Below are 27,486 nucleotides of genomic sequence, written 5' to 3' on the forward strand. Positions count from 1 at the left end.
AAGTTGGTTTTATGAATATCCTATACGATTATATAACTTACTTTGCCTTTTCTAATCAATCCGATATTGTAAATGCGTCAATTCAAACAGCCTATCACTTTTGAGACCAAAGTCAAAACTCCAAAAACGTTCGTCATTTTAAAACCAACTGTTGTTTAGAAAAAAGACAAACAATTGACAAATGCTTTTGTAATAAGGTGTGACGTCACAACGAGAAAAATCGCGAGTGCAAATAAAGAAAAAAAAAGAAAGAGGGTTTTTACAAAATTTCAACGACGTCATCATGACACGTCATCAATTTGCGACGCACGTTTTCTGTTGCGTCTCCTCCATGACGTCACTCTTGTACATTGTGTCGTCACAGCGCGATTGCGGCGAAACCGGCGAAGCGGAACGCGAATCGCTTTTATTCGACATGGTTGGTGACGTCATCACCTCATCTGGTGACGTCACTGCTTCTTTGGGTGACGTCAGATTGGGCATGGCGAGAAAATAGGGAGAGTGAAAAGCGCTTCGGCGGGCTGAGGGGGAAACCTGGTTCTCTGACGTAGGAAATTTGTATGCTGAAAAGTTGAGGGGAAAGTTGGGAAATTTTCCTGCCGACCACAGCATGCCTGACGTATCCGGGTAGTGACGTAGGAGGTCGTGTGCGTATGACGCAGGCGATGTGTTTTTTGGTTGTGGCTGGGGACTGGTGGATTCGTTTCGGATGCGACTGTCATATAAAAGAAAAGTTTGTTTAAAACTTTTTTTCGCATACTTATGCGAAGGAATAAGTTTTTAGTAGCATTTTTCCAGAAGATCAAGCGAAAATTTTGTATAATTTACCTTTTACAAGGAATATTGGATTGGGTTAACATGCGGACGTTCAGATTTTTGCGAATAACCTCCATGCGTGTGTTTTTCATTTAGTTTTCATATCAATCAAAAGTAAATTATTTTTCATAAAACGATAAAATCAAAAAAACATAATAAAACAACAACTTAAAAACGCGCCCCTGACCAACACCAATGTTCGTACTGACTGCTTGCGTGTAGATCGATCAGGATACTTCAGCGGGAAACTGACCTGTTTTTTGCGGCGGCCGCTCGGTCCCTTTGCCTTCTGTTTTTGAACCAGTTTCCGACTTGTGTTGGAGTAAGGCCGGTGGCATGGGCCAGTTCCCGCTTCTTGGTGGGGTTGGGATAGGGGTCCTGAAGGTACCACTCCCTGAGGAGACTGCGGGTGCGTTCCTGAAAGGCAAATTAAGAACGTTTTGAAATTTTTTGAACAAAAATGGACGCCGATATACGATTTTTTATGAAACATTTCACGCTTCTGTGTAATGATTTAATATCGGACATGAACCAAATTTTCTTTAACCAAAGGTAATTGCCTCGAATTACTTCAACATAACATGCATTTTGTAATATTTCAATTTCAAAAGAAGAATTCCTTGATGTGATACTAAAAGCGTAGACTATGACTATTTTCAATAAAAACAGAAACAACAAAAAATGTAGAAATTTCAATGAAGAAATAAAGAAAGAAAAATTAAAACAAAATTCACACCTTGAAGCAATGGGTCTTTTGTTCACCGTCCCATATTGTTCTGGGAAGTGGAAACTTCTTTCTGATTCTGTATTTATCAACTGGTCCGAGAGGTCTTCCCCGCAACTTCTCTGCTTCTTGGTAATGAGCTTCTAACCACATCGCCTGATAAAATAAATAACAAATTTAAGCTTGCGAAATTTGTTTCTGCTACTTTATAGAACTGTAGCAAGGATTCAGCCTATTTTAACGCATTCATACAAAATTAACCCAATCAAAAAAATCGAATCAATGAAAAAGATAAAAATTTGCGCATGTACTATTTTATGGTAAAACAATCTATTGATTTGCACGTGGAAAAAACATGTAAAATGCTTTTACTCTACTTGAAAGACACATTCCGCGTCATATATAACTAAAGTTGGCATGAGCATGTAATGAGTATCTTATTAATGCACGTCCCTTTGTATGTCTATTTGGGTTACAATTCTCTTCATAAGAATTGTAAACAGACAAAAGGTACGCAAATCCTAATGGGAAAAACGCAAAAAATATGTCGTTTTTGAATACAACAATGCCAATTTCTTACCTGCAATTTGCTATGCGAATCCTTTTCCGTGAATCGATGATTTTCCAAAATGGCGTACAAGTCGCGGTACTGGCCCTGATGGTAGGCCACGATAGCCCTGGCCCGTAGGACAGCTTCATTGTTGTTAAGGACCTCCAAGACGCCAGGTGCAGCGGGCAAAGACCACAAAAATCGGGCCAAGCGCTCAATGTCACCACTCTCCTGTAAACTCTCGCAAACCGTGGCGATTTGAGTCGGGTTAAAGGTCAAAGCTGGAAGCGACGGCGCCGCGTTTTGCTGCAAAAAACTCTGATTGAGCAAATTCCTTAGCGCGGCAGCGGCGGCTAAGATATCGGGCCTGGGGTTTGAACCAATAACCCCAAGATTGGCTCGAACTTCCGGCGACGAGGCAGCGAATAATTTTGCCAAACTTGAATCAGGCGAAAGAGTCTGCCCGTGTGGTGACGTCATCACTGGCGGTGAGATTTTCGCTGCGTCCTGGTGCTCGCTTCGTCCAACCAACATTCTTGCGCAGTAAAATATACTAGTGGTTCCTCGGTGACTATCAACTGACGAATGATGGAATATCGCTCTCGCTGATCGCCGAAATATGAGAGACACACCGCGTCATCGCCTTTTTTCCTTTTTCTCGCTTTCCCCTACTTGACCACGTAATCCACTCCCGTCCTCTTGTACATAAACACTCGGTGGCCATAGCGTAGCGGCAAGTCTAATTATCGCCGCTAATCTCCTGGACATCAAAAGTAGCAATTACTTACATGCGTTTGCATGCGATCTGGGCTCAGGGATTAATTTCAATATTGACATTCTGCTCCAATGCCTATGCATACGCGATATTTATCCGTCCTTGAGATGTGAAAGCAATCGTAAGGTTCATTTGTTTGTTTTTAATCACACTCTCACTTGGGGTGATAATATTACCGCATTTCAATGATATGGATATTGGACTCGTGCTGGTATTTCAGGTAGCAAACAATTTAAAGACGGCAACAAAACGATAAACCGATAAAAACCTTATAGATTCTCCTTATATCGTGCGATTTTGCATGCCGTGGACATTTAATGACCAAAACTACATATGCCTGTATTGTGTTTTATTGCTACTTAATTTTTGTCTCTCAGCATACTTAAAGTTCTTAATGAGGTTTGAATGCTCATTTCAAGCAGACATTTATTCTGTAAAAATAAAATTAGATTAAAAAATCACCATTAAGCAGGAAAACTGTATTCATTAACTGTGTGATTATTAAGGTGGGCCAAATGACGCCAGAATGCTTCAAAAACTAAATCATGTAATATAAGGACCATACCATACATTGTAATTCATATTTTTTGAAAGATTAAAGAAATGCGTGTTTTGGAATTGTTTCGTTTAAATTTAGATGTAAAGTGACCATAATGGAAAAAAATTATCCAAAAATAAATTTAGCAAAAGATGATACAGTCAAACTTCGATACTATGCCACCTTGATATTATGCCACCCTCGCTAATATACCAGTTTTGATCGTCACCAACTAAATTCAATAGAAAATATATTTACTATGCCACCCCTTACCCTTGACACTATGACACATGAGAGTACGTATTACTGTATTAACGGTCTGGTTCCGGATTGAAAATTGGGCCTTCCGACAATTTTCGGTTTGAGCTCATGATAAAACAGAGAAAACATGAAAAACAAATCGTTGAGTAAATAAACGTGGTCATGTTAAGAGGTTTCACGGCTTTGCAGCGAGTTTTGTAAACGCCGTTGCGTGCTTGTGTCACGACAAAACTAACAGATCTTGTTTGTTCTATGCACGATCTATCCGTTTTTTGTAATAAATTATACTGTATACTGTACCTTATACTGTATACGGTACAGTAATAAATTACAATCGTGGCATTACAGTACATTGTCACGTCACAAGGCTATTTTTACAACCAACCCTCGCTATTATGCCACCCTCGCTACTATGCCACTTTCTCTCGGTCCCAAAGGGTGGCATAGTATCGAAGTTTGACTGTATGTATATATTTGAATACATAACCGTTATGTTCGGCGCTACAGTGTATATAGCAAAGTCTGCACCAATGCATTTGCTTGATACATTGCTATACGCCAGCGGTCGCTTTCGCCAGGAAAACCGCCGATTAATTGTTATTATAATCTGGAATATCGTCCTCGGAGAGTCGATTGGGCGATTGCAATATGCATGTTAAACTGATTCCTGTGCGGTTTAATGCATCCGAGATCGATTGAGGCATATTCTTACCCGGTTTAAGCCTTCCACGCAACGGATATGCATTAGGAATTACATTGATTTGATTCAAGGGAATTTTTGAATGCTTACTTCTGCTGATTTAAACCGTTCGGCCCGAGCAACCTTAGATGAAAAGGGGAAGAACTGTTTTTGATGTACTGATATGTAAAACTTTTGCAAAATCAGTTGTTTTTGAACATGTATAAAAACTTTAACCCAATTATAGACAAATTTTCGATCAATTCAAAAACATGTCGATTTGTTTTCAAATTTTTCAAATTTACTAGACAAACTTTTCAACGCCAACTTACATAAGAATGCCAAAACTAGCATTTGTTAATGATTAGTTTATTTGTATTTCAAAAAGAATGGTTAATCCTAATAGCTTAATTGCGTGATTCCACTACGAACGCAAAATGATTTTCCATATTCCATCGAGAAATAATCGAATAATTATAATGATGTACTAATATCTAATGATCAGTTATAAGACAAACACAGATAACAGGCAACACACAAATCTCGTAAAATGGTTCATGAACGGCGCTGCTGGTTAATTGTATAGAAAGTACAAAAAAGGTTGTCTGACACAATGTTGTATTGATTCAGTAGAACAGAAGCCAGCGACAAACACGATTAGCGCGACTTACAGCGTTAACTTGCATGTTTAATTAGTTCGCATCGTTCCACCTTGATTCGACGGCCCTGGGTGCCTCTGTGACGTCACAGTGGGTGATCGCGTAACCCCTTGTCATGGGGGGTAATCCAGGCTCCCCCAGACACCAAAGAGATTACCTCTATTAACGAACAATGCGCGCTTATTACGACATAATGACCCTGTACTAATATGACAGGTTTTCAAACACATCTAAGGCATTTTGGGTTCAGAAAAATGTGAGAGAGCATACGAGAGAGAGAGAGAAGTTAATCCTGCGCTGTGGGGCACCGGATTAGGGCGGCAATCTCGTTTGGTACAAATTGTTGTGTTTACTTAAACCAGGTCGCGGTCTGGTATGGGGAAAGTAAACGCAATATGCGTGTCTTCAAAAAGATTTTTTTCTGCGTTTTTGAACATCTATAATTTTTTTGGAAATAAAGTATTTTTATAAATTAATAAAAGACGTGTGATATGTTTTTGACAAAAATAACCAAATAAACCCCAACATTAATAAATAAAATGTTACTTGACACCAACATTGGATTTTCCCATAAATTTTGATTCAACGCCATTTTTAAGAAGCAAAGGTTTAAATCTTTTTAAATTTTTCAAATACAATAAACAAACTTAGAGCTATTTTAGTTTATAATTTTTCCACTTCAGTTGATAGTTTTACGCAGCATGTACGTCATACAAATTCAATACGCCTTGCTTCGAAAATACGTTACTTGCGTTGACTGCTGTTTTCAAATACAACTTTCTTATGATAACAATTGAAGCGTCGACAATATTTTGTCTTGTATTTTCTCAATTTTTCAACAGTAAATATGTATTTTCATTTCATATATTCAGCTGCAATATATGGGTAAACTTGTCCACAGAATACGAACTATCACGACTGTTCAATTGAGTTGTGTTGAGTTTATTTCGCTTAGTGTAGCAATACAATTGCACTAAAACAATCACCAAGCCGGAAATAATTCGTTTTATACGGAACAAATTTAATTGACGAATTTCTTGACGATAAATCGTATTACATATGACTGATACAGATATATGTATTTTTTTCCTTTAAAAATACGTTTTAGAAGAAGCAAATTTGACCTCATAACACTTTTTAGTAGACACACTTCTTCAGTAACATAAGAATCAACATTTCCGCTACAGAAAAGTCAAAATACCGGGATTAGTTCCGATCAATCAGTCACAAGCATTCATCTCTTCCGAAATAACAACAATTTTCGTGCATTGTTTCATATAAGGGGCGGTGCTGTTCTTTTATCTTTGTCCAAGTGCCGCGAAAACCGCTAAAACAATATTTATTTTCGGATGCTAGTTAATACCCGCTGCAAAAGAAGCCGCCAGCTTTATCGCGACTTTCCTTTTATTGCGTCACAATCGAAGCTCGTTAGCACAACAAAGCCTTTTAATCAATCGCGTAAATCGCTTGTGAAAACAGGAGACAGAAACAAAATGGCGGCAACGACGGAGAAAGCGAAAACGAAGAGTTGGAAAATTTGATAATGGCCAATTGAGCCTTGTCATTCTCCTGGTATATTGCGTGCCAGAAGTTCACAAAATCCCAAAACGAATTAAGGTAAACCCTTTACGTTTCGCGCCGAGGTCGGCCAATTGCATTTCGCCTACAGTCCCTTGAAATTGTTAATCTCGTTTAAAAAGCAACCCGGGCCCATTATCGGCTCGCAGTCCGCCCGCAGGACTCGCTTAATATCACCCGTGCCAAATCGGCGGCGCGTGCGCTCTGCAGCTTATTCTATACCATTGTGACGTCACGTGTCCCTCAAGAACTTGGAAAGCGAACTCCGAGGTTTAATATTCGTGCTTCAAAGCCGCAAACGAAATTCGAGAGAGCACTGCGACGCTCCGGATCAAACGCCATGAAACGTGTTTTTCGGGCTCAGGTCAATTTCTCATGTTCCGCACTAACTGATAACATTATGCACGCCCAGTGCGCATGCGCAGTAGCGGCGCCGTAATCCTGTTAGAGCGACACGAGGGAAAATGTAAGGCGGGCATAAAAAGCTGGGCAAACGCGATGGTATAAATTATCGGTGAAATTTCAATCCCTAAAGAATTTCTTTTCGTATATCTGTAACTGTTCAAGTTTATGGCATTTTTTCTTTGCCGAAAAAGTGTAAATTATGGATTTTTCTGAACACATGACCGAATTTGTCTTGACTTTAGTTGTCATAGTTCGATTGAAAACTCCGAAAAGAATCAACTTCAGAATAATCACATGTGCAAAAATACACTTTGAAAATTGACGCCTATTGTATAAGCGCTTGATAACGTTTCACAAAATTTGGCCAGGATAAAAACGACACTGCAAAGGCGCATAGTTCATTATTACAAACGTAGCGAACTAATTGTTTTGTACGTGATGTTGCTTTTCACAAAAAGGCTCACAAAAATACATATTAACAAGTTATTGTAAAAAGTAACAATACTGTTGTCGTGTGATTTAATTAATGAAACTTTAACATTTACGCTACAAAAATTAAAATTATTTAACATTAAATACTATAAGTTTTCAGGGAGGCTTGAACCTTGGCTCAGACATAAGGCTTATTGCGGCTTACACGTTCCTAAAAAACTGCAAGAAAATGTGAATTTTCATCGAGGCTCAGGCTCAAACACAAACAAACCTCCCGTCAAAGCAGATATCATAAAAACAAGCCCGTTGACGTGCAAATTCAGGCCCCAAGACGGTACGAAGCATTACCGTCCGAAGAAAAACTAGTTTCAGTCGTAATGCGGGCCATTAAGGCACCGAAGCAACTATTTTGTGTCGCTTTCAGTCCCTTGAACGCGCCAGTGAGTGACACGCCGACCAATAAACGCTCTCCCAGATCGATGCCTCCAGAGTGACGTCACTAAGCGTAGGGGGGCGCCGGGCCCGCGGGGTGTTTTTCGCCGACCAATGAATCTTATTGTGATCGAACTATTGCTGGTAGTGACTTGATTAAAACGCGATTTGTCGGAGTTAGGCAAAAAGGGTTTTGTGCTGTTTTTGTTTGTTTCAGGGTTGGAATTGATTCCCTGGGGGTAATTGAGCAACGTCGATCTTTATCCAGCTATTTTCGGTCGCCCCAGGTTCCACCCGTATATCGGAAACGATTAGCCCTGATGGATAAAAAATCGGTCTTTAGTCAGCTGTAACCGCAAGCCTATTTTGCTGATAAAACGAAAGCACTCGGCCATGCGTCAAGTGCTTTTCGCAAAACTGACATTCATTTATTGTACTTGCCTAAATCTATAAACGTACAACAACAATTTGTTAGGATAAGAAATATCTTTTTTTAATTGGAGCAGTGTCACACAATTCAGACAATAATTTGTTGCTTTTTGTGTTCTTGGTAATGCTCTTTTTTCTATAAAAATATCTTTTCTTTTTCTAACAAAGATAATATGCTTGTTTTCTTGTAAAATCTAAAGTTTGATCTTAACGTGGAAGCGCGATGTCAACGAGCTATTGGTATTTTTATAACAAAACTTCATGATAATATAACCAACTTTTTGTTAAATATTCATATTTAATAATGAACATGTAATTTTATGCCACTGTTTGTTAGAGCTCGTGGTTTTATAACTTATTTCTTAGAAGCTTTCGACGTTGTTCAGTTAAATTCAAAATCGCAATAATAGACATAGAAATGCCCCACACAATTTTCTGTCGATTTTCTTACAGATAAAAACGGCAAAATGTCCATGTTACATAACGTTTCAAAACGGATTATAAGCAGTCACAAATAGTTGGTGCCTTGTTAAAGCGACCAGCAGACTCTAAGCCCCTATCTGACCATTGTTTAGGCAGTGTTACATAACAATGCACCTGCTCATTTGGAACACACCCATTGTTGTCTTGTCATTTGCCATCAATTGCTTGGGTGGTGGAGGTGTATAGAACAGAAGGCAAAAATGACGCTTTTAAACCATTTTTCACACATTTGACAAGCATTTTCACCGGTTGACAACCGATATAATTATAAAAAAGGATGGCATTTCAATTGGCATTTTGAGGAAACCATAATAAGATTGGCTTGTTGCATAACACTTCGGGAGCTTACAAACAATTTTTAAGTGTCAACTATACCAACATGTTTTACTTTATATTTTAGTAAACTTTGCAAATTAAAAACCAGCACATTTTTAACGTTGAGTTATCTAGGACAGTTGTATTCCAATTTTCGTTATGTCATTCTTCAGTCAGATACAACTTCTCCCGACTAGTAAAGGTTTATTTAAGGTAAAATTTTATCATAAGGTCGAATTTCTTCTCACAAAAGCATGTTTTCAACCATGAGATTTTTTAGGCACTTTCTAATTTTGTGTCACAGGTGATAAAATTTTTCCTGCGTGTTTAAATTGAGTTGAGTTTATTTCGCACTGTGATAGAAATCTAGCAGCATAACTGCTCCAAAAATATTCAACAAGGCGAAAAAGGGCTACCTAACAGCAAAGGGTACAGCTAGTGGATATAGATGTTAAGTTTACTAGGTGCAATACTGAAAATGATGCAATACATTACTTTTACAAAAGTTAAAACAGCGTTACAGAATCAGTTTTAAACGCACACAACCCCAAAACAAAAGTGTTTAAACCATTCGGATATTTTGTCATATTCATTTAGACATCATATCCATTTCCAGACATGCCCAGTCAAACATGGCTTATAGAGGCTGCTTAAACGCATTGTGTGGTCGTGACCACCCGCCTGTCCAACGCGTAAGTGTTATGTGAGGTCTTGTTAGTTGTGTACAAGCCACCTGCGGTTCAGGGGTATTAGTGGCGCACAGACACCAGATACAAGGCACTGAAGATCGGCGCCACGCGCTCAATGGACGCAATTCGGCGGAAGAATATTTCACAACGGGACATTTGTGAGACGAACGCTAATGATCTACGCATACGGCGTGTCAAAAGTAAAGTCGGTGTTGTTCGTTTTACGATTGTTGAATTGTGTGCAACTTACTTTTATAGCTTCGTTGAGTCACAGTAAACTGTTTTTGTTTGAGGCATGCATAAGATCAGTTTTTTTATTTGAAAACGAATTTAAATTATCATTGGGTGTAGAAATGGAAAAAAGTTACACATCTGTTACAAAACACTTTTTCTGAAAGGCAACTTGTCATTGCATAAGTTACTGATCAAAAATATTTTCCACCTAATAAAAACAAATTTAAAAAATCATAATTGAAACATGAAACATAGTTTCATTTTTGACACACACAAAAAAATATTATGGTCACTTTTGCCAATATTATTTTCATTTATCATGCTCAAATTTTGAGTCGCCCTGTATCCAGCTTGGGATCTTTCAGCCCACACAAAGATTTGGGTTCATTGAATCGGATGCGAGATCAAGTCAAACTCAGTAGGATATTTTCCATTCAAAAAAATCCGCGTCATTCAAAACGTTCTAATCATCGTCACTGGCGCCAGATACGGAAAAGCTGAGCGCTTAGGTCTATTTCAAAATGCTGGCCTGAAATATTATCAACCCCAGGTGGGAGCCTCTTGGTGCGACAAACAACCCGATACCTCTCGTTAAAGCGCCATTGACGACTAAACGATTTTTGTACATTCACAATTTTTAAATGATAACTAATGGGTTTGAAGTTGCATGCATTGAAAATTTGATATTTTATAAAAGGATCAGCAAAATTTAATGCTGAAAATAACGGCCCAAATAGACGTAAAAAGCGACATGCTTTATTGTTCAAACGTTTCGACAAATTCTCATGCCATCATCAGTGATATGAAGGCCACATCAGTTACACCCGTTTATATACACTTAAGTCACGTGAAGGAATGATAAAAAGGTACAAGCGTCGCATAAAAACGATCGTTATTTTTACAATTAAACTTATGAACAGGTCCGTATATAGTTTTCCAAAGATCAGCAAAATATTGTGTGGTTTGAGGGGTCTGCAGCGCTTAAAACATTTAAAGCACCAGACATAAATCTTGAACAACAAACCTAAGAACGTTTCTCTTCACTGTCTTTTCTTTCATGTCGTGTGATCCCAATTGGCGAGCAAGCGATCTTTAGGGATTACCAATAACTGCCGGCGATTTCCAGTTGATAAAATTCGCCAACCGCATATCAAAAGTAGCCACAATATCCGACCAACGATTATCACTCATCAACACAAATCCACTGTAACACAACACCCCATAGTCTTACTCACAGTCGCCACACACCGCGAATGTTACGTCACCGTGACGTCATAGCGTCCCGGCGGGCGTGGCTCTGTGCTGGGCGCTAATCCAACGTAGTTTGGCGCGTGCACGCGTTGGCGGCGTTAAAGTATCGTGGGTTTCCCCGCACCAGTGATTTCATAGTTGGTTTCTATGGCGCTGAGTCTGTTCGGGAGCCGTGGGATCATAATTTCCCGTTTAACAGGACGCGAGAATCTTACGACGGTTTTGATGTCGAATCCCGGACGTACAATAGTACGTGTGACGTCACAATGAGTGTGGAATCACTGGTTTAAATATCCCAGAGATTTTTACGTATAAAGGCTTTGGGTTGCTATAAAATGATGTAACGTCACAATACTTCAATGATTATGCGAATTCTTTGATCTTAGTTGGTCATCACAGTCGAAATGTTGGCACCAGTACCGTGTACGAGTGTCTCGTATGCCCGGCTGTGGCATCGCACAGAATAGGTGAGGCATGGGTTTTTACCGGGTTACTCCTAACAAACTGGAGTACCGTTGGATGGCTACAGTTGCCAATACGGCCGATCTCCCGTCACCAGCTGCACTGATGAGACTTTGTAGGTCGAAACAGTCTGCACAGTCTGCAGTACGGTAATACTTTGAAGTAAAGCGTGTTTTGAGGTAAAGCGTGAAGTCCCGGAGGCCACGTTCCAATTCGTTTAGATGCAAAAAAAGTTAAGAAACATAGCTTTGTATTCACATAACCATCTCAAAAGCAGCCTAACCAATGCACTGGGCGACATAGAATGACAAAAAGGGCACACGAAAAAATTGCCCTGGTTTTTCTATATGTATCAGATCAGGTGCCAAGGACAATAAAGGGTCAATACCTGACCATCAAACCAACGTTTTGCATAAACATGACAGCTCTCACGGTGTTAGTGTTTTCACATGAATACAAAATCAATTGCAAACCTATTACACCTTGTGCAAAAAAGCGCCTTTGTGTTAATCCCAGAATACAAGGGCTTTGTAAGTGTTGCATTCACACAATTGCCCTTGCCACTGACCAACATTTTAAACGGTGTGAGAAATGCAATTGTAACACTTGTACATCTCTTAAAAACACCGAGATGCGTCTTAGCAATCAATACAAGAGCATCGAGCGAATAAAACCATCTCTTTGCGCTTACTAGAAATGCGAACTGCTTTACTAATCCGTATCATTCGCCCTCTTTTAATCCGGGTCCCCTTGACTCGTCGATTTAACAAACATATGCGGCGCAGTGTTCTTATCTTCTCTCTCATGCAGCACCTTGTAATGGTACGGATCAATAAAGTGACAGATATCTATGCAGAAGACACCTCCTTCAAACTAAACGGATTTGAAAAACATCAGAATTTTGGATTTTTTGTTTGATGGAATGATAGTGGGTAAACCGTGGACACATCATTGAATCTCGTGCCATACGTTTTAGTAGTATTACAAGTTTATAGCGGGGTGTTGCCATTCCCTATGCATGGTAGTACAGAGTTGCAAACGGGCCTGAAATTGGAGCACAGCCTGGCCCGAAACCAAAAGTACAAGTCCCAAGCCCGGCCCGAATACTTTTTTGAAAAGCCTGTGCACTTATTTCCCTTTATTTAACACAAACCCGCATCCCTTTACTTAACAAGCAAACCTGAATTAGGCCCGAAAGTCCAACGCAAATTGTGAAATTACGATACAAAAGTAGGCCGGATCCAAACCCATTTCCTTTCAATAGGCAAATTATTACAAACGACAAAATGTAGTCCAGGTAGCGTCAAAGCGCCAACTACTGGACGCAAATTTTCGTCTTGCTGCTCAAAATCTGTCCAAAATGCCGCGTTTCTTTTACTTCAAGCAATATTGGCTGCAATCCTATAATAGCAAAACCCATGTAAACAAGCAAAAACAGAAATAGGAAAATTATTTAAAGCTCGAAATAAGCTGTAGTCAATTGACAAACGAGCCTGCTAGTTTTCAGTAAAGGTGAAAGCGCGTCCCAATTTGAGATTCATCCATATAGGTACAAGCACATCAAAAATCTGTCAAAGTGTTAAGGTAGGTCAGGACCAGTGGCGTAGGCAGCCAAAATTTTTGGGAGGGGCCAAACAATTTATTCCATGTCTGCATGAATAAAAAAAGCATGGATTTCGGCCTACAACTTGGTGACAAAAGTCATTTTTGGTAATTTATATATTCCTTTGATGGTTAAGAGACGAAACCACAATAATGAAGGACGAAACTACACAAAATTAAAGAATTTTTAGCTCTTCCGGCAGTTTTTTTATTGTAATAAAAATGCCTGGCAGCAACAGTGTATACACAAAATTAAAGTTTATCAATGTACAAATTTGAAAATTTGGGAGGGGCCATGGCCCCTTTGGCCCCTCCCTGGCTACGCCACTGGTCAGGACCGAATAAAATCTGTTTAATTCTAACTTAAATCATAACCCGTTCCAAAAAGGGTGGTCCCATACATAGCCTCCTACTTTGGTTTGTACAACCAATACCAGTGGCACAGCTTGTGAACTTCATTGCCAGATGGAACAACTATGTGTGGAAGCATTTTAAAAAAGCGAAATGTCTTCTGTCCTATTCATATCGACAAGAACGAAGATTTGATGCCGAATAGGCTATGCTAATTAAATCTTAAATAAACACGTAGACTCGTGAGTTCGAATCCCAACCCAATACAGGCTAGATTTTTCTCTAGCCTGTGCCTTGCCATATGGAAATGCTTGGCTGATTCGGTATTACGCCTTTAATAGGCCTGGCGTACTATGATTTAACTTTCATTAGGGATTTTGAATTTCGGGTAAAACAGAGATAGCCAAAAAGTAAAACACAATTGCAAATCGCTCATTTCAGAAATAAACAAGCTCTGAAAAAAATAAGGAAATGGTAAGTCAAGCCTATTCAGCCTTCATTAGATGTGTAAGAAAATCCAATTAAACCTATCGTTGGTCTCTAGACCTGTAGGTATACAGCTGTTTTATGGCCAGAAATAAATCATACCATTAATATGTGAAACGCAATATGTGATATCATTCGGTTAGTTGGGTTGAAAATCGTTCATATAAAAAGTTTGGACGTTGCTTGATTTAATGAAATTCACTTTTTATTTTGAATAATTGTGCGAGCACAGAACACAACACAGTGAAAAAGTCAATCGTCACATATTAAATAAATAAACACACAGACAAACAAACAAAGCACAGAACATAATTACAGATCAAGCATTTGTCTAACAACAGTATTTGAAGTCAAGATTTAGGATAGGACCGTACAAAAATTCCTTCTTGAAACTTGTCACAAAATCAACATATTGTATAGATTTCCACAAAGCTAAATAGAACCTTGAACAAAAAAATATTGTACTTTATAAAGTACTTTATTGTACTTTAAAACATGTACTTTATAACAATAAGTAAATTCTTTAAATTAGGGGCCTTACCAAAAACCACGGGAAGCACACCAAAGTTATAAGCATCATGAAATTTTCTTGTGAATCCATTTTTCCATACACTGTCTGATACGAGCTAGGTAGCAGAAACAAAGCACACTGCATATGCATGTTACTATGAACGCCACACTCTCATAAAGATAGCGAGGAGCGAAAATCCACCAAACCATTAAATGACGTCGATGAAGAAACGATGACGTCATGCAACCCAACATCTGTGAGCGAAAAAAAATAAGTAGGAGATGTGTTTTTAATCGCTTTGTTTTTCTGGTTTGTAGCAATGTAAGTTATATCCTATTTCCACTGAAAAACAATGCATTACAGTGACTGATGTTTATGTCAGGGGTCAAGTAACATGCTATGAAGAAAAGTTTGAACCATTTTTTGCCCAAACCGTAAGATGTATCACGTTAAACACATCATAAAGAAACGTATGAAAACGACATGTAAGGCATAAATGTAGCTGCACCGCGCTTAATCATGATCCACCAATTGTGTCACCCACTGTTTTGCGCCCATAACGTCTTAACGTTGCGCAGCTATTCCTGGCTTGGTGATTGTTCAGTACAGTTGGATCGCTATGTGTTTTTTCACCAGGCGAAATAAACTCAACTCAACCCCAAAAATGCTTGTAGCAGTTTTTTCGTAATTTCCGCCAAAGAAGGCGTTCGAAATAAAACTGTATATTGGCACGATCTTACCTTCACTGCTTGAAATAAAATATGTTTCATAAACAGGTCGGTCATTGACGGCCAGAAGTGTTCTGATTGGACGAAATCTAACTCGCTGTCGAACTTGCGTTGGTCACGTGGCGACGAGCGAGCTCTCGTGATTGGCCAAAGAACAACCAATGGCAGAAGAGCTACAAATCAGATATCCAAAAATCAAAAATGTTTACAGAACATGTTTTAAATGATGAAGTGTTTAAAACGTACGAAAGTAATTCTTAGAGATTTTGGGAAACTAAAACGAAACATTTTTACACAGTTTTATTGGAAATTCTACCAACGTAAGAACTCATAGCTGACAAAGTTTACTAAATACCGATAGGTGGCGCAAAGAGCGTATATTTGAAAGCAAATCTGTGAAAATGCTGAGGTTAGGGATATTAGGGCTGGGGTCAAGTTTTGTAATGAAATAGCAACACACCTAACCTATAAACTTGGCTTCTAACCTATATCAGTCTCACTGTTGCTTTAAATAACTGTGCCCTTTAAACCATTTCTCGGTATTCAGAAAACTTTGTCTGCTATGAGTTCTTATGTTAGCAGGTCTACCGGTTTCATATGCCTACGTACTATCTGCAATGAAAAACTTACTCCACAAAACATCCAAAACATTTTTACAAAAATCGCTACCAATATGAACGACAAACAACTGAACCTGTATGTAAAATCTGCGAGGAGAATATATTTGACGTCACCATGACAGCGGGCAGAGCAACGGTTGGGTGGTTACCACGGAAACCAACAAACGCTGCGTTCCATGGGATAGATGAGATTCCTCCCTGATGGCCGGTGGCGAACCACCAAAATGATGATGACAAAGACCAAAGAAACACGGATACCCACGACACCTTCATGTCACCTTTGCAACTAGTACATAAAAGAAAAGGGTTAAAACGCTTTACAATTGATACCATGGTCATTTATAGGACTGTATGGCTACATGCGGTCGCGGATTCACAACGTTGCGGCGGTGCACGTGCATACTAATGTACATGCACTTGTGGCGTGCTTTGAGGAACACCGTTTGCAAGATATACTTTTCTCCTAAAATTACTCGTTTGAACAAAAGAGGCGTGTTTATTATGGTTTACAGTTGCATGACTATTGTAGACTAAATTCCCCTGTGGTTTATGACCAGTCTTGGTGGGGCGTGTCTTACCAACAAACTGGAGTGTCGTAAGTTGGTATACTAGCCTATTGGTTAACGTCACCAGCTTCAAAATTAGACATTATAAGAAGATACAGTGCGTACTTTCTAAAGCTTTCTTATTATGGTTGGTTTCGATTTACAACGATATAACTTTGTTTGAAAAAAATAAACAAAGACACGGTTATTACGTAAGAATCGTGGGATTCTAAAACAGCAGAAACAATTCCAAATCGAAAAAAACACACGAAGATTTGAACCAAATTTTAACTAACGGCTGCTGTTAGGTTTTTGTGGCATAATAATATTTTATTTTTGGTCGTAAAACGAGCACCCTATTGGATCATTCAAAAACGGACTTGTGAAGTTGGGTTGGACTGGGGCGTCAATCTGTCAGCACTTTTAAGGAAGTTGGAGCCGTTTCTTTAAATTTTTGTGAAGTCGGAGTCGTCAAATTTCAAGAATCTTTGATTTTCCACTATTTAAAAAAAATCAAAATGGCGCAAGGGTGAAAAAACTTTGGTTTTATCCGAGTAGAAGTCGGAAAATGTTAAAGATTTCAGTTTACTCACTTCAAAACGATGCCTTAATCCAGTGTGGTCCAACTTTTTTTTGTTGCGGGCCAATAAAAATCGTTAACTTACTCCGCGGGCCAAGGTCTGAAATTTTGCAGGTAAAACTTTTTTCTGGCACGAACATCAGGGTGACTATACAACGTTTTCAATCAATAGATAATTCTGTTTTGTATCTTTTATAGTTGTAAAATAAGTAGCAGCCGTTAAAAACTTTCAGTTCCTATTCTGGCGCAAAAATTCCCGCGCGGTTTGTATACGCAGCACCCTTACTACACAACAATGCTTTGTCATGGGTCACAATAGGAGATTTTGCAGCATGTTGTGTTGTTTAATTATCACATTTTAATACATAGAAAACAAAAGTTATAGTTGTCATTAATACGTTGGTCTTTCGCGGGCCAACCAAATTATCTCGCGGGCCACAATTGGCCCGCGGGCCTGCAGTTGGACCACGCTGCCTTAATCCCTAAAAAACAAAAAATAGCCGTTTTCTTACCTGTTTTCGTCCATAGATATGACTTCCAACAAACAACCGATGGACAATACAAAGAAAAACATCACTGGGGCAATTTCAACGTCGAGAAGAAGAACAATCAGCACCAACAACACTTCGCCCATGCCCAGCATAGAAGTAGATGCAAATGTGTAGAGACCAAACGCGGCTGGTGGGGCCTGAGCTTGATGACCTACAAAAACAATCATGATTGTTAAGATTATGGCTTATAATCACCGTTCTCGTAAGTGATTCATAAACAACAAAACGCTATGGAGCTGGTTAAACTACCGTCTTCTCTTCCCTACTATAGCATGTCTTAGCTAAACCACGTTTACGACATTACATAAAGCGACATGGCAAGTAAATGACACTAGAAGGGTGGCTTAGCACATATTGCCCTTGCATATACACTATAACCTATTTTAAAACATGAATATATTTCCTATGCTTATTTTGTATTGGGTCCCATATTAGCCATCGTCTTTTATAACTTTAAGTCGTTTCTGCAGGCAAAAACTCATGGGTCCCCACACATGCAAAGTTGAAAATAATGCAATTCAAGAGATAACCATGAGAAAGTCGGGTGTTGTAAGGTAAAACACAGTGATCGGCACTGGGCTTAAATAATAATACTATGTAGAATACAAACTATAAAATTAGATTCACCCCAGATATTGTTTGAAGTATGTCCTATTTAACGTTTTAAAAAACTGACCCATTTTAGGGGGCTAGTAGGGCAACTAATTGGGTTCGACACACAAACTAAAAAATATATAAAAACCACAATGACTCAATCAATAGTACTGCAAAATTTCAGCCCAATCCGCCAATGTTTAAATTTTGACCACTAGAGGTGTTTTGAGCAACAACCGTTACTGTTTCTGACGTCATAGGGCTGTTAACAAGCCCCTAACTGCCATGGCGCAAAAACGACCACCAAGCAACCCACCAACGAGCAACATACAACTGGTTGCCCTTGTAACACTATTGCTCCAAAGAAATCTTTCGTTTGTGGTGCCCAGTAACATACAAATACGTTTTACACTTTAGGGGCTTGTGGGGTAAATGTTAGGACTACAGGGTTGAACACAACAATCGACACCTATAAATGGCATACTATACAAGAAATCCAAATTTCAGCCGAATCTGAAACTGTTTAAAAACTCACCCATTTTAGGGGGCTAGCGGGGTAAATACTGGCGTTATCAACAAAAACAAAGTGGGATGCACATCTACATGAATATATCTACCATCTGTGTAAATTTCAGCCAAATCCATCAAACATTTGATGGAAAAACGAGTCGGACAAACTTTGGGTAAAAACACCCATTTTAGGGGGCGAGCGGGGTAAATACTGGGGTTATCAACAAAAACAAAGTGGGATGCACATCTACATAACTATATCTACCATATGTGTAAATTTCAGCCCAATCCATCAAACATTTGATGGAAAAACGAGTCGGACAAACTTCCGGGAAAAAAATACCTATTTTAGGGGGCTAGCGGGGTAAATACTGGGGTTATCAACAAAAACAAAGTGGGATGCACATCTACATAACTATATCTACCATCTGTGTAAATTTCAGCCAAATCCATCAAACATTTGATGGAAAAACGAGTCGGACAAACTTTGGGAAGAAAAAACAAGAAAAACAAACAAAACAATTCGAGTAAAATCAATATGTATCCCCTTCAGGGATTCAGGGGACCCATAATTAACAAGGTTTTCTAGTGGTATCCATCGGCAACAACTGAACAGGTCTGTTGTTGGACAAAGCACATGTGTTAGAATTTCTTGCTCGTTTTACAAACAGGTGAACCTAAACCCGAAAAATATGCCTTTTCTCGGCCCATCATTTAAGCTTAAGGAATAGGATTAGTTGGTACGCAGCGATGGTAAAAAGATGGTACTTAATCAGTAAGAAGTTGAGTACTGCCGATGTTAATGCAAATTATAGGATCAGCCATAAAAAGGTCCACGGGGCTTTAAAAACGAAGAATGTAAATAAGGCGTGCAAACAGATACTGCTTTTATGGAGTTACCGTTGTTCCTGGACATTCCTTGGCCAGCGGACACATTTTTATTCAGCTGTTCTTTCAGTTGGTGATAATATTCCGATATAACTTGAGCATCTGAAGTTTGACTCGACTCATCAACGTATCTTCCTTTGCTGTGAACAAAGTAACAATGATACATCAGAAATAAAAACATAGTAACTTAAATCATCACAATTGAAAAAATGTAATTAAAACTATGGTAATTGTAATTGAACTATGGCATATTTTCTTCATTATATGAAGTCACTTTTTTGCTCACAATGAGTCCGCCGTCTATTTTGTTTTTCGACTTAGGACAGGAGTGTCCAACACGTGGCACGCAGAGCATTTAAAAATGGCACACAAGCTTTCGCAAATTCAGGTGGTAAACATTAGGATTTGTCACGCAATTAAATTTGTTTCTATTGATTCTTCTTGGCCTTTATTCTAACTTCAGTAAAGATTATCAGTAGTAAAGGTAAACAACCCCGTTTTTGACAAAACTTAAGCCCCGTTGCAAATTCTTTGTATCTTGTGTCACATAAACATAATAAAAAGGCTTTTGGATTATCATAAATTGAGCCCGTACCGTTAACACGTTTAAGAAATGGTTGGAAAAAGTACCAAACGTTGGCACGCGAGTATATTTTAAAACTAAATTTGGCACGGCGTTGTGTTCAAATTGGACACCCCTGACTTAGGGAGTAATGTTGGTGACTTTAGTTCAACCCATCAAGTTCCGCAGGTTGGAGCAATGTCGCTAAAGTTTCTTGCTCAGAACTTTTAGTGATAATTGACTTACTGGTCTGGATAGATAAGATGGGAGGTGATAGGAGATATCAGCCACCAGATGGTGCAAGAGAGCAGTAAAACAAAAGCACATCGAGGTAGAAATGTCACGTACATATCAGGAAGAGAATCCAGTTGCTAAAAAACATATATATTATGTTCAATAAGACTAAAGATAACTAAATAGTTCCGTATGGGGCATGTACTTTTTTTTCTGTAAATTTTGTTTTGATGTTGTTTTGAAGCAACTAGATATCAATACTAAGACTGCTATTATGCTTTTGTCAGTTGCTATTTTCTTGCACAAAATAAAGCGAAACTCAGCACATAAAACAGTATGTAAACGAAGGTATTTATTCAGCAAAATGTTAACAGAAAAGCATGACTGGTTGCGCAGGTACGCTTAACTTATTGCATTGTTACATAGACTGTATGTAACAGTTACATAGTCATATGAACAATGCAATAACAATTAGGCTGAAAATACTGAAAGTTCATTAATGCTAGTATAGATGCGATGCTTATATTCATGGAAAATTTGAAATATTTTGCGACCCACACTGGAAGGTCTAGCGACCCAATTTTGACCCACTATTTGCGGACCCCTGATTTAGTGACTTATGGATGTCAAAATTACGCAAAATCCCCAACATGAAAGCATGGTTATCACTGAAAATCCAACATTTGCACTGCATTAAAAATTACTGATCAATATATAACAGATTAAATTCACATTGGACTTGTTTTTAAAAGTAAGTTTCTACTACCAGAAATGCTTTTGGGGCCCACAAACTGCATGTGTACCAGGGTTGTAAGTTAGACTGTGCTCTTCGGTGTGGGTTCGGGCTTAGGTTTGAATAAAGCAGGCTTGCAAAACACGACCTTAAAAGCTACAGTTTTTTGTCACTGTCTCATGCAATCACCTAACGTTCGCATTTTTAACCAAGTTGAAGTATTTTGCCGCTAAAAAAGGTGTAAATGAATATCGGTTTTCGGCCTACTTACGTACCGATGATCGATATCGGCCTTAAACACTCATGTTGGTCTATATTAAATTAGATTGAGTAACATAAAAAACAGTAACTTTGTCAAACCTTGGAAGGAAAGGTTTGAAGAACCCAGTGTAGCGTGATACACACAACAGCAATTGGAATGAGATTTCGTGCACATATTCTTGAAGGGGAAAGCAAACCTCGACTATTTCCGGTCTTTTTGAACCAAAATATTGCCGTGAGAACAATTCCAACAAGAGATATTGTTGACAAAACAGGCCTGAAAAGTACATAACACAAAAACCTGTTTAATGGTACACTTTTGTTATAGAAAAACAACAAAACAAATTACTGCTAGTAAATTTAATGGACTACAAGTCTTCTATTATTGAACTGCTATCAAATAAAGCAACCCCTTTAATATCACATTTTCTGTGTCCGAGAGTAACCAAAGTTCCAACTATTACAGTTGTGTACTAGCTTATTGCTGTTTTTTGAAGTTAAAAATAAATTTGCGAACACTTACTTTACAACAGCAGAAGACTGGTCTATTGCACTGAATGATTCTTCAGAGTTTTTGTAGCACCAAAACTGTTCTGGTCTACAAACTCTAAATGTGAATGCATATCTTGTGACCAGCATTAAAGTTATACTCAAAATCATGCTGATGGTAAAAGGATCGTGGTAAAATGATGTTGCAAATTGAAATGTTCGTTTCAACAAGTTTTTGCTTGTTCGAAGTTTTGTTCTGGAAATTTTTGAGTTTGTGATCAGTTTCAGAAAGCAATAGCATTGCATAGATGTGAAAAGGTAACATATAGTATTGTCTTCATTCAAAATAAAGCTGTTCGCTGTGTAAATCCCACCATAGAAAGCCACAGCAACAACTGACAGCAAAAACCAAAGGCAATTTTCCCCTTTGATTGCCTTTTTCGCTGCTAAAACAGTGATGGCACCCACAGTGGCATAAAATATGATCAACCCAGTCAGAATTTTGTCCTCTGCAAACTGTGCCATGCAGTCAATGCAAAACAGTATTACTGCTGCAGCTATAAAGTGTTTGAGAGCTAGACCAAGAAAATACCACGCCATAACTGTGGCACATATTTGTAACCCAACAGCCATAAGTATTTCATTGAATTGGGCCCAAATTTCGTGACACATTTCTCGTGCCTGACGTAGAAATTGGATAACATCTTGTGTATCGACTGAGCTGAAGTTTTGAGGTGATATTTGTGTCATTGCGGTGATTAGGGATTGAAAATGTTCTTGAGGAAAAGTGCTGTGCATCTTGTTGTATTCTTGCAAGTAGTTCTGGACTTGTTTAAGGTTCACAGTGAGGGCCTGTTTGAGGTTGGAGACCTGATGCCCTGTTCAGAACAAAAATGTGATTGAAACATTTAGTAAACTCTATCACAGTGAACTTTTAATGCCACATTAAGTCACAATATGTTTTTGGAAAATATATGAAATATAACTGACTGTTGAAACATTATAAACTGATCTGTTTATAAGTTTAATGAAGAAAAGCATTGTACATTTTCTTCTTATCAGTTAGGGTGCTGTCTAAAACTACGAGCCTGCTTAGCCCCGATAACCAACACTCAGTTCAGACTAAGGCCGCTTAATCCAGGTAGTTCAGCCCACTTAGCTTACACTAAAGCTGTTGGCCCGTGTAACATACTTAGTCTGCTTACGGCTTTTGACCTGGTTTAAACTGCTAAGCGTTCGCCTAGCCATTGTTATGGAGTTGCTTAGTCCGCTGAGCCCTCGCTTAGCCCTTGGCTAAATTGGGCTACTCGGGCTAAGTGGGCTCGCAGTGTTAGACATTACCAGCTTTTCAGGTCATTTTTTTCCTCATTAGACAATTTTTTTTTTTCAAAAACAAGTGGGTACCTAATAAATTATTGCTGTTACTTTCAAGTATTCTTTACTCACCATGTGATTCCCCGGTAATAAGGGCAGGAATAAATGAACCAAGGTTTGGAAATGGAATTGGAAAACCAAACAGCAGCGAAAGCGTAGGAACAATGTCAACCTGAAAAATTAGAGTTCTTTTAAACCCTAACCAACATAAAAATCAACACAGAAAATGAATTCAATACACTACAAAACATGCTAAAACTCCCATACATGTATCCACTATTGTTATATTTTTGTTGTATTTTGTAGTTATAATAGTTTTGGCCATACATCACAAACCTATCGTAATTTGGAATCATACTAGTTTTGGTCAAACACAACTCACCTGTTGTATTTTAGAATCGTAACAGTTTTTGTCAAACACAGCATTGTCAGGAGAAAACAAAGCACCGGGGGGACTGTACACAAATAAGGTAGTGTCTACTTCATCTACAGTTGCTCCACCATGATCACCAGTCTCAGTCATTCCTGTACAAAAGCAAGGACTAACAAATTAACAGGCTTTTGGTGCAATATTTTGGTTAATCACAAAACCTAATTGTCAGTTTTTTTGCACCAAACTAAACACCAGATTATCAGAATTATTTCGATAAAAGTCTAGGTTTGGGATTCACTTTTTTAACATACCAACAAAATTTTGTGTTTGCATACATTTTTAGGGAAAAAATACACTCATTGCTAACGTCAAATTGTATTGTATAGTTCGATATAAGCTTAAAGCGTTCTAAACTTGTTTTAAAATTTAAAATGCCTAAAATGAACTTGCCATGGTCACCCATAATAACCAACAATGTGTCGTTTGTCATTTTTTCAACTACTGATTGAATCATTTCATTCATCTGTCCAAGTTTTGCAGTCATTTCAGGATGTACAGGACCATACCTGAAAAAACACACCAGATCTAAATGTTTAAACATGACATAAATGAGTGAAAAAATCTTTAAAAGCTTGGGTCTTAGGAAAGCTACATTAACATAAATTCATGATTTTGGAACCGAAGCCAACAAAGTTCTGAGCAGGCTATTAAAAAATTAGGAATATGAACAACTATGGTTAATTATCAGTTACTTACCGTATAATTGCATAATTCATTTAAATGCACATCCTAAATAATACACACTACTTATTTCCTGGCACTTTGGGCAAAACAACTCTGCATTAAGTAAAGGAAACACAGTTTTACACCCTGCATACAAAAATATTTTAAATAGTGGTATCCTTTCTAAAATTGTTTTCGAGAGCATTATTTTTAATTATACATGACCCAGGAGTTTTATACTTTGTTCGTTGGTGCAGTGGCGAAGTGTTAAAGCATATTGTACGATTCACCCATTTTCCATCCTTATACTTCCAAATGTTGGTTTGTACACACCCTTTCAGCTAGAAATGCCACCTCTAATGGTAAAATTTCATTTTATTTAACAGGCTTTAATCATATTTGTGCTACCTGTGGCCACAGTGGTCAACCCCAAGGAAATGTGCAATAATGAATTTCCAATCTGGTTTCTGCATTTCATCATATAGGTGATTTAAGATTCCATTGTCTACGGTGTGTAGATCCTTTACATCAAATGAGGGAAATGGAAGAGCAGTGGAAAACCTACAACAGATCAACCAAAGTCATGACATCAATAAAAACTTTTGTTGTATCACTATTTTTGGACTAAATGTTGCAGGCATATATCTGGACATAAAAAGCTTGGATATTGTGGGTCACTGCTGTTGGACAAACCTTGGTGTTTTAGGGTATAATCGGACATGTACATAAATGCCTTCTATCACCTTATACATGTTTCTGGCAGTGTGTAAGGTAGAATTTGAATTATTTGTTGGTATTTGGCATAAATTAGTACACATACTGTCCACAGCCAAATGTACGCACAAATTGCTTTTTATCCTGGGTGGGTCACATTTAAAACATTTGCAAAACATTTCAAATCTGATAGATCTTTTTATCATTTTGCAAGACATTTAGCATAAAGTAGCAAAATTTAAGCCTATATACCAGGGGTTCCCAACCTTTTTACGATCTCGTACCACTTGGACGCTCTTTGCTGCTACGCATACCACTTCTTGCAGAACAACTAATTTGCTCGAATAATATTTTACTTAGAATAATAATACTGGCCTACTAAAATAACACTTAAGCACCACAACTAAATTTAATGAGATTTTTGTTTGTGTTTACTGTAAACAAAATATGAAGTTGTGAATCCAAGTTTTTTTAAAAAAAATTGAAAGCTCGTCGTGTACCACTAGTGGTACGCGTACCACAGGTTGGGAACCCCTGCTATAGACTCATGTACATCTATATAACTGTTATGTAATAAACATAAATATACAAAACATGAAAACCCTATTACCTTCCTGGAAACAAATTTAACCAGGTATCATCGCCAAGAAATGTAATGTTTGATTTCTGTGCAACAATCTGATCAATGATGTTGTCTTCAGTGATTTCAGAACTGTCAAAGTTGTTACTGATATCCACAAATGTGGGGAAACTTCCAGTTGTGAAACCCTTTATTCTTTGCATAGTTGTTGTTGGGGCATCAGCTTGAAACCTAAACCAAGAAAAAAATGCTAGTGATTCCTTGGTTGAACTAGTAGAAAACTGAAGTGGCAGGCAACAGTGCTTGAAATTGGACTAGTGTTGAGTTACCATAAAGCCTGTTTATCTCAGCATGTTCAGCACCATCCCTGGGTAGTGTCATGTCATGGGCCTGTCTGCAGAACATGACAGTTCCAGACGAGAACTCGTGCATGCAGGACCGACATGTCCCACGTGCATGACCCGTAAGTTCGCGTGCAAGACCAATTTCAGCAGGCGCAAAGCAAGTAAAAGAGGTCAGCTGCCATATTCTGCAGACTGGGATGGGTTTGAATCCCACTACATGTCATATATTTTTAGCCCAGGAGCATGTAACATGCAAAGTGTATGCTACACAGCGCATGAAACCACTTTGTAGTTTAACTAAAGTGTGGCCTGTATATTGTTTAAATGCACTGCTAGCAAGCAATTGTAATTCTTTTCTCTGCTGTGAGCAAAATAATATATTTTTTAACAGATCTTTTCTGCAATTAACATTGTAGATCAGGGGTGGCCAACCCGCGGCTCTTTGCCTGGTTTCATGCGGCTCTTAGGTTGTTGTCGAAGTTTGGGGCCACTGCGGATATCTTGGTTAGTTTGAGGCGATCTGGTACGAAAATCGTTAAATTTGAAGTAAAGCTATGACAATTTTGCTTGCCTTGAAACTGCAACCTTATGTGGCAAATGGCTTGATTATGATGACAAATATTCAATTGTTGAACAATGAATGATTGCTCATTGTTGCGTACAATGTGAATGAGACACAAAGCAACAGCAATATTGCAATGTGTTCCAAAATAAATAACAATCCATCCATTGTTTGTTTCGGGTTATGATGAACTTACAAGTCACTATTATGTTGGTGTGCGTTTTAGAATAAATCTAGCTAAGCACAGGTCTCTGTGTGTAAGGAAATGAACATGTGTGCCCATGTGTATAATGCGGCTCTTTGTGGTAACACAGTAAAAAATTTGGCTCTTAGGCTTTGACCGGTTGGCCACCCCTGTTGTAGATAGAATGCCCGTTCCACTGGCAGCAAATTTTAGCATTTCTGGTACGCAACAATAAGAATCAATTTCATCCCCAAATAAATAAGCTTGGCATTCTGCGGAATTTCAAATCAATTGGAAAGACACACTCCCTTAAATACAAAAATGAGTTTGAATATGATTACCTGAACAATCTTGCACTTGAGCAACCCTTTTTAGCAGCAAGCTCCCTTAACACTGGAAGTTTATTAATATATGGAAGTTTGCTTGTATAATCTTTATATTCAGCAAAGTCAAATCGTAATGCGTCAATGATGATCACAATGGCCTTGCTATAAACTTTGTTGATTTCTGGAGCAGTCCAACATGTGTTACTCTCACAGGAACTTTTCAAAGTCATTTCATGTCTTGTCAATAGAAATCCGTTGGCAAAAATAAAAATACCCACAAAGAATGTGGTGATGATTAAGATTAAAAAACATAGTTGTTTTATAAAACCCATGGGTTTGCAAAACCTTA

The 27,486-nt window shown here is 38.3% G+C and overlaps 2 protein-coding genes across 2 annotated transcripts; both read right to left on the reverse strand.

Moving 5' to 3' along the window:
• Positions 1–174: 174 nt before the first annotated feature.
• On the reverse strand, positions 175–2,694 carry LOC145214949 (uncharacterized). Its single transcript, XM_080083592.1, has 4 exons — positions 2,121–2,694; positions 1,553–1,696; positions 1,070–1,233; positions 175–715 (listed from the first exon to the last, which is right to left on the reverse strand). Exons 1-4 carry the CDS (start codon positions 2,622–2,624, stop codon positions 295–297), a joined length of 1,233 nt encoding a protein of 410 aa, XP_079939718.1. The 5' UTR covers positions 2,625–2,694; the 3' UTR covers positions 175–294.
• Positions 2,695–14,334: 11,640 nt separating this feature from the next.
• Positions 14,335–27,469, reverse strand: LOC145214325 (GPI ethanolamine phosphate transferase 3, catalytic subunit-like). Its single transcript, XM_080082836.1, has 15 exons — positions 27,153–27,469; positions 25,752–25,952; positions 24,836–24,988; positions 24,155–24,270; positions 23,714–23,856; positions 23,404–23,503; positions 21,992–22,835; positions 21,568–21,745; positions 20,487–20,611; positions 19,691–19,818; positions 17,648–17,837; positions 16,085–16,296; positions 15,403–15,563; positions 14,693–14,916; positions 14,335–14,594 (listed from the first exon to the last, which is right to left on the reverse strand). The coding sequence occupies exons 1-14, from the start codon at positions 27,467–27,469 to the stop codon at positions 14,728–14,730; spliced, it is 3,057 nt and encodes a 1,018-aa protein (XP_079938962.1). The 3' UTR covers positions 14,335–14,594; positions 14,693–14,727.
• Positions 27,470–27,486: the final 17 nt, after the last annotated feature.

Source organism: Phallusia mammillata, chromosome 2, assembly GCF_965637545.1.
Source record: "Phallusia mammillata chromosome 2, kaPhaMamm4.hap1.1, whole genome shotgun sequence".
Taxonomy (NCBI): domain Eukaryota; kingdom Metazoa; phylum Chordata; class Ascidiacea; order Phlebobranchia; family Ascidiidae; genus Phallusia; species Phallusia mammillata.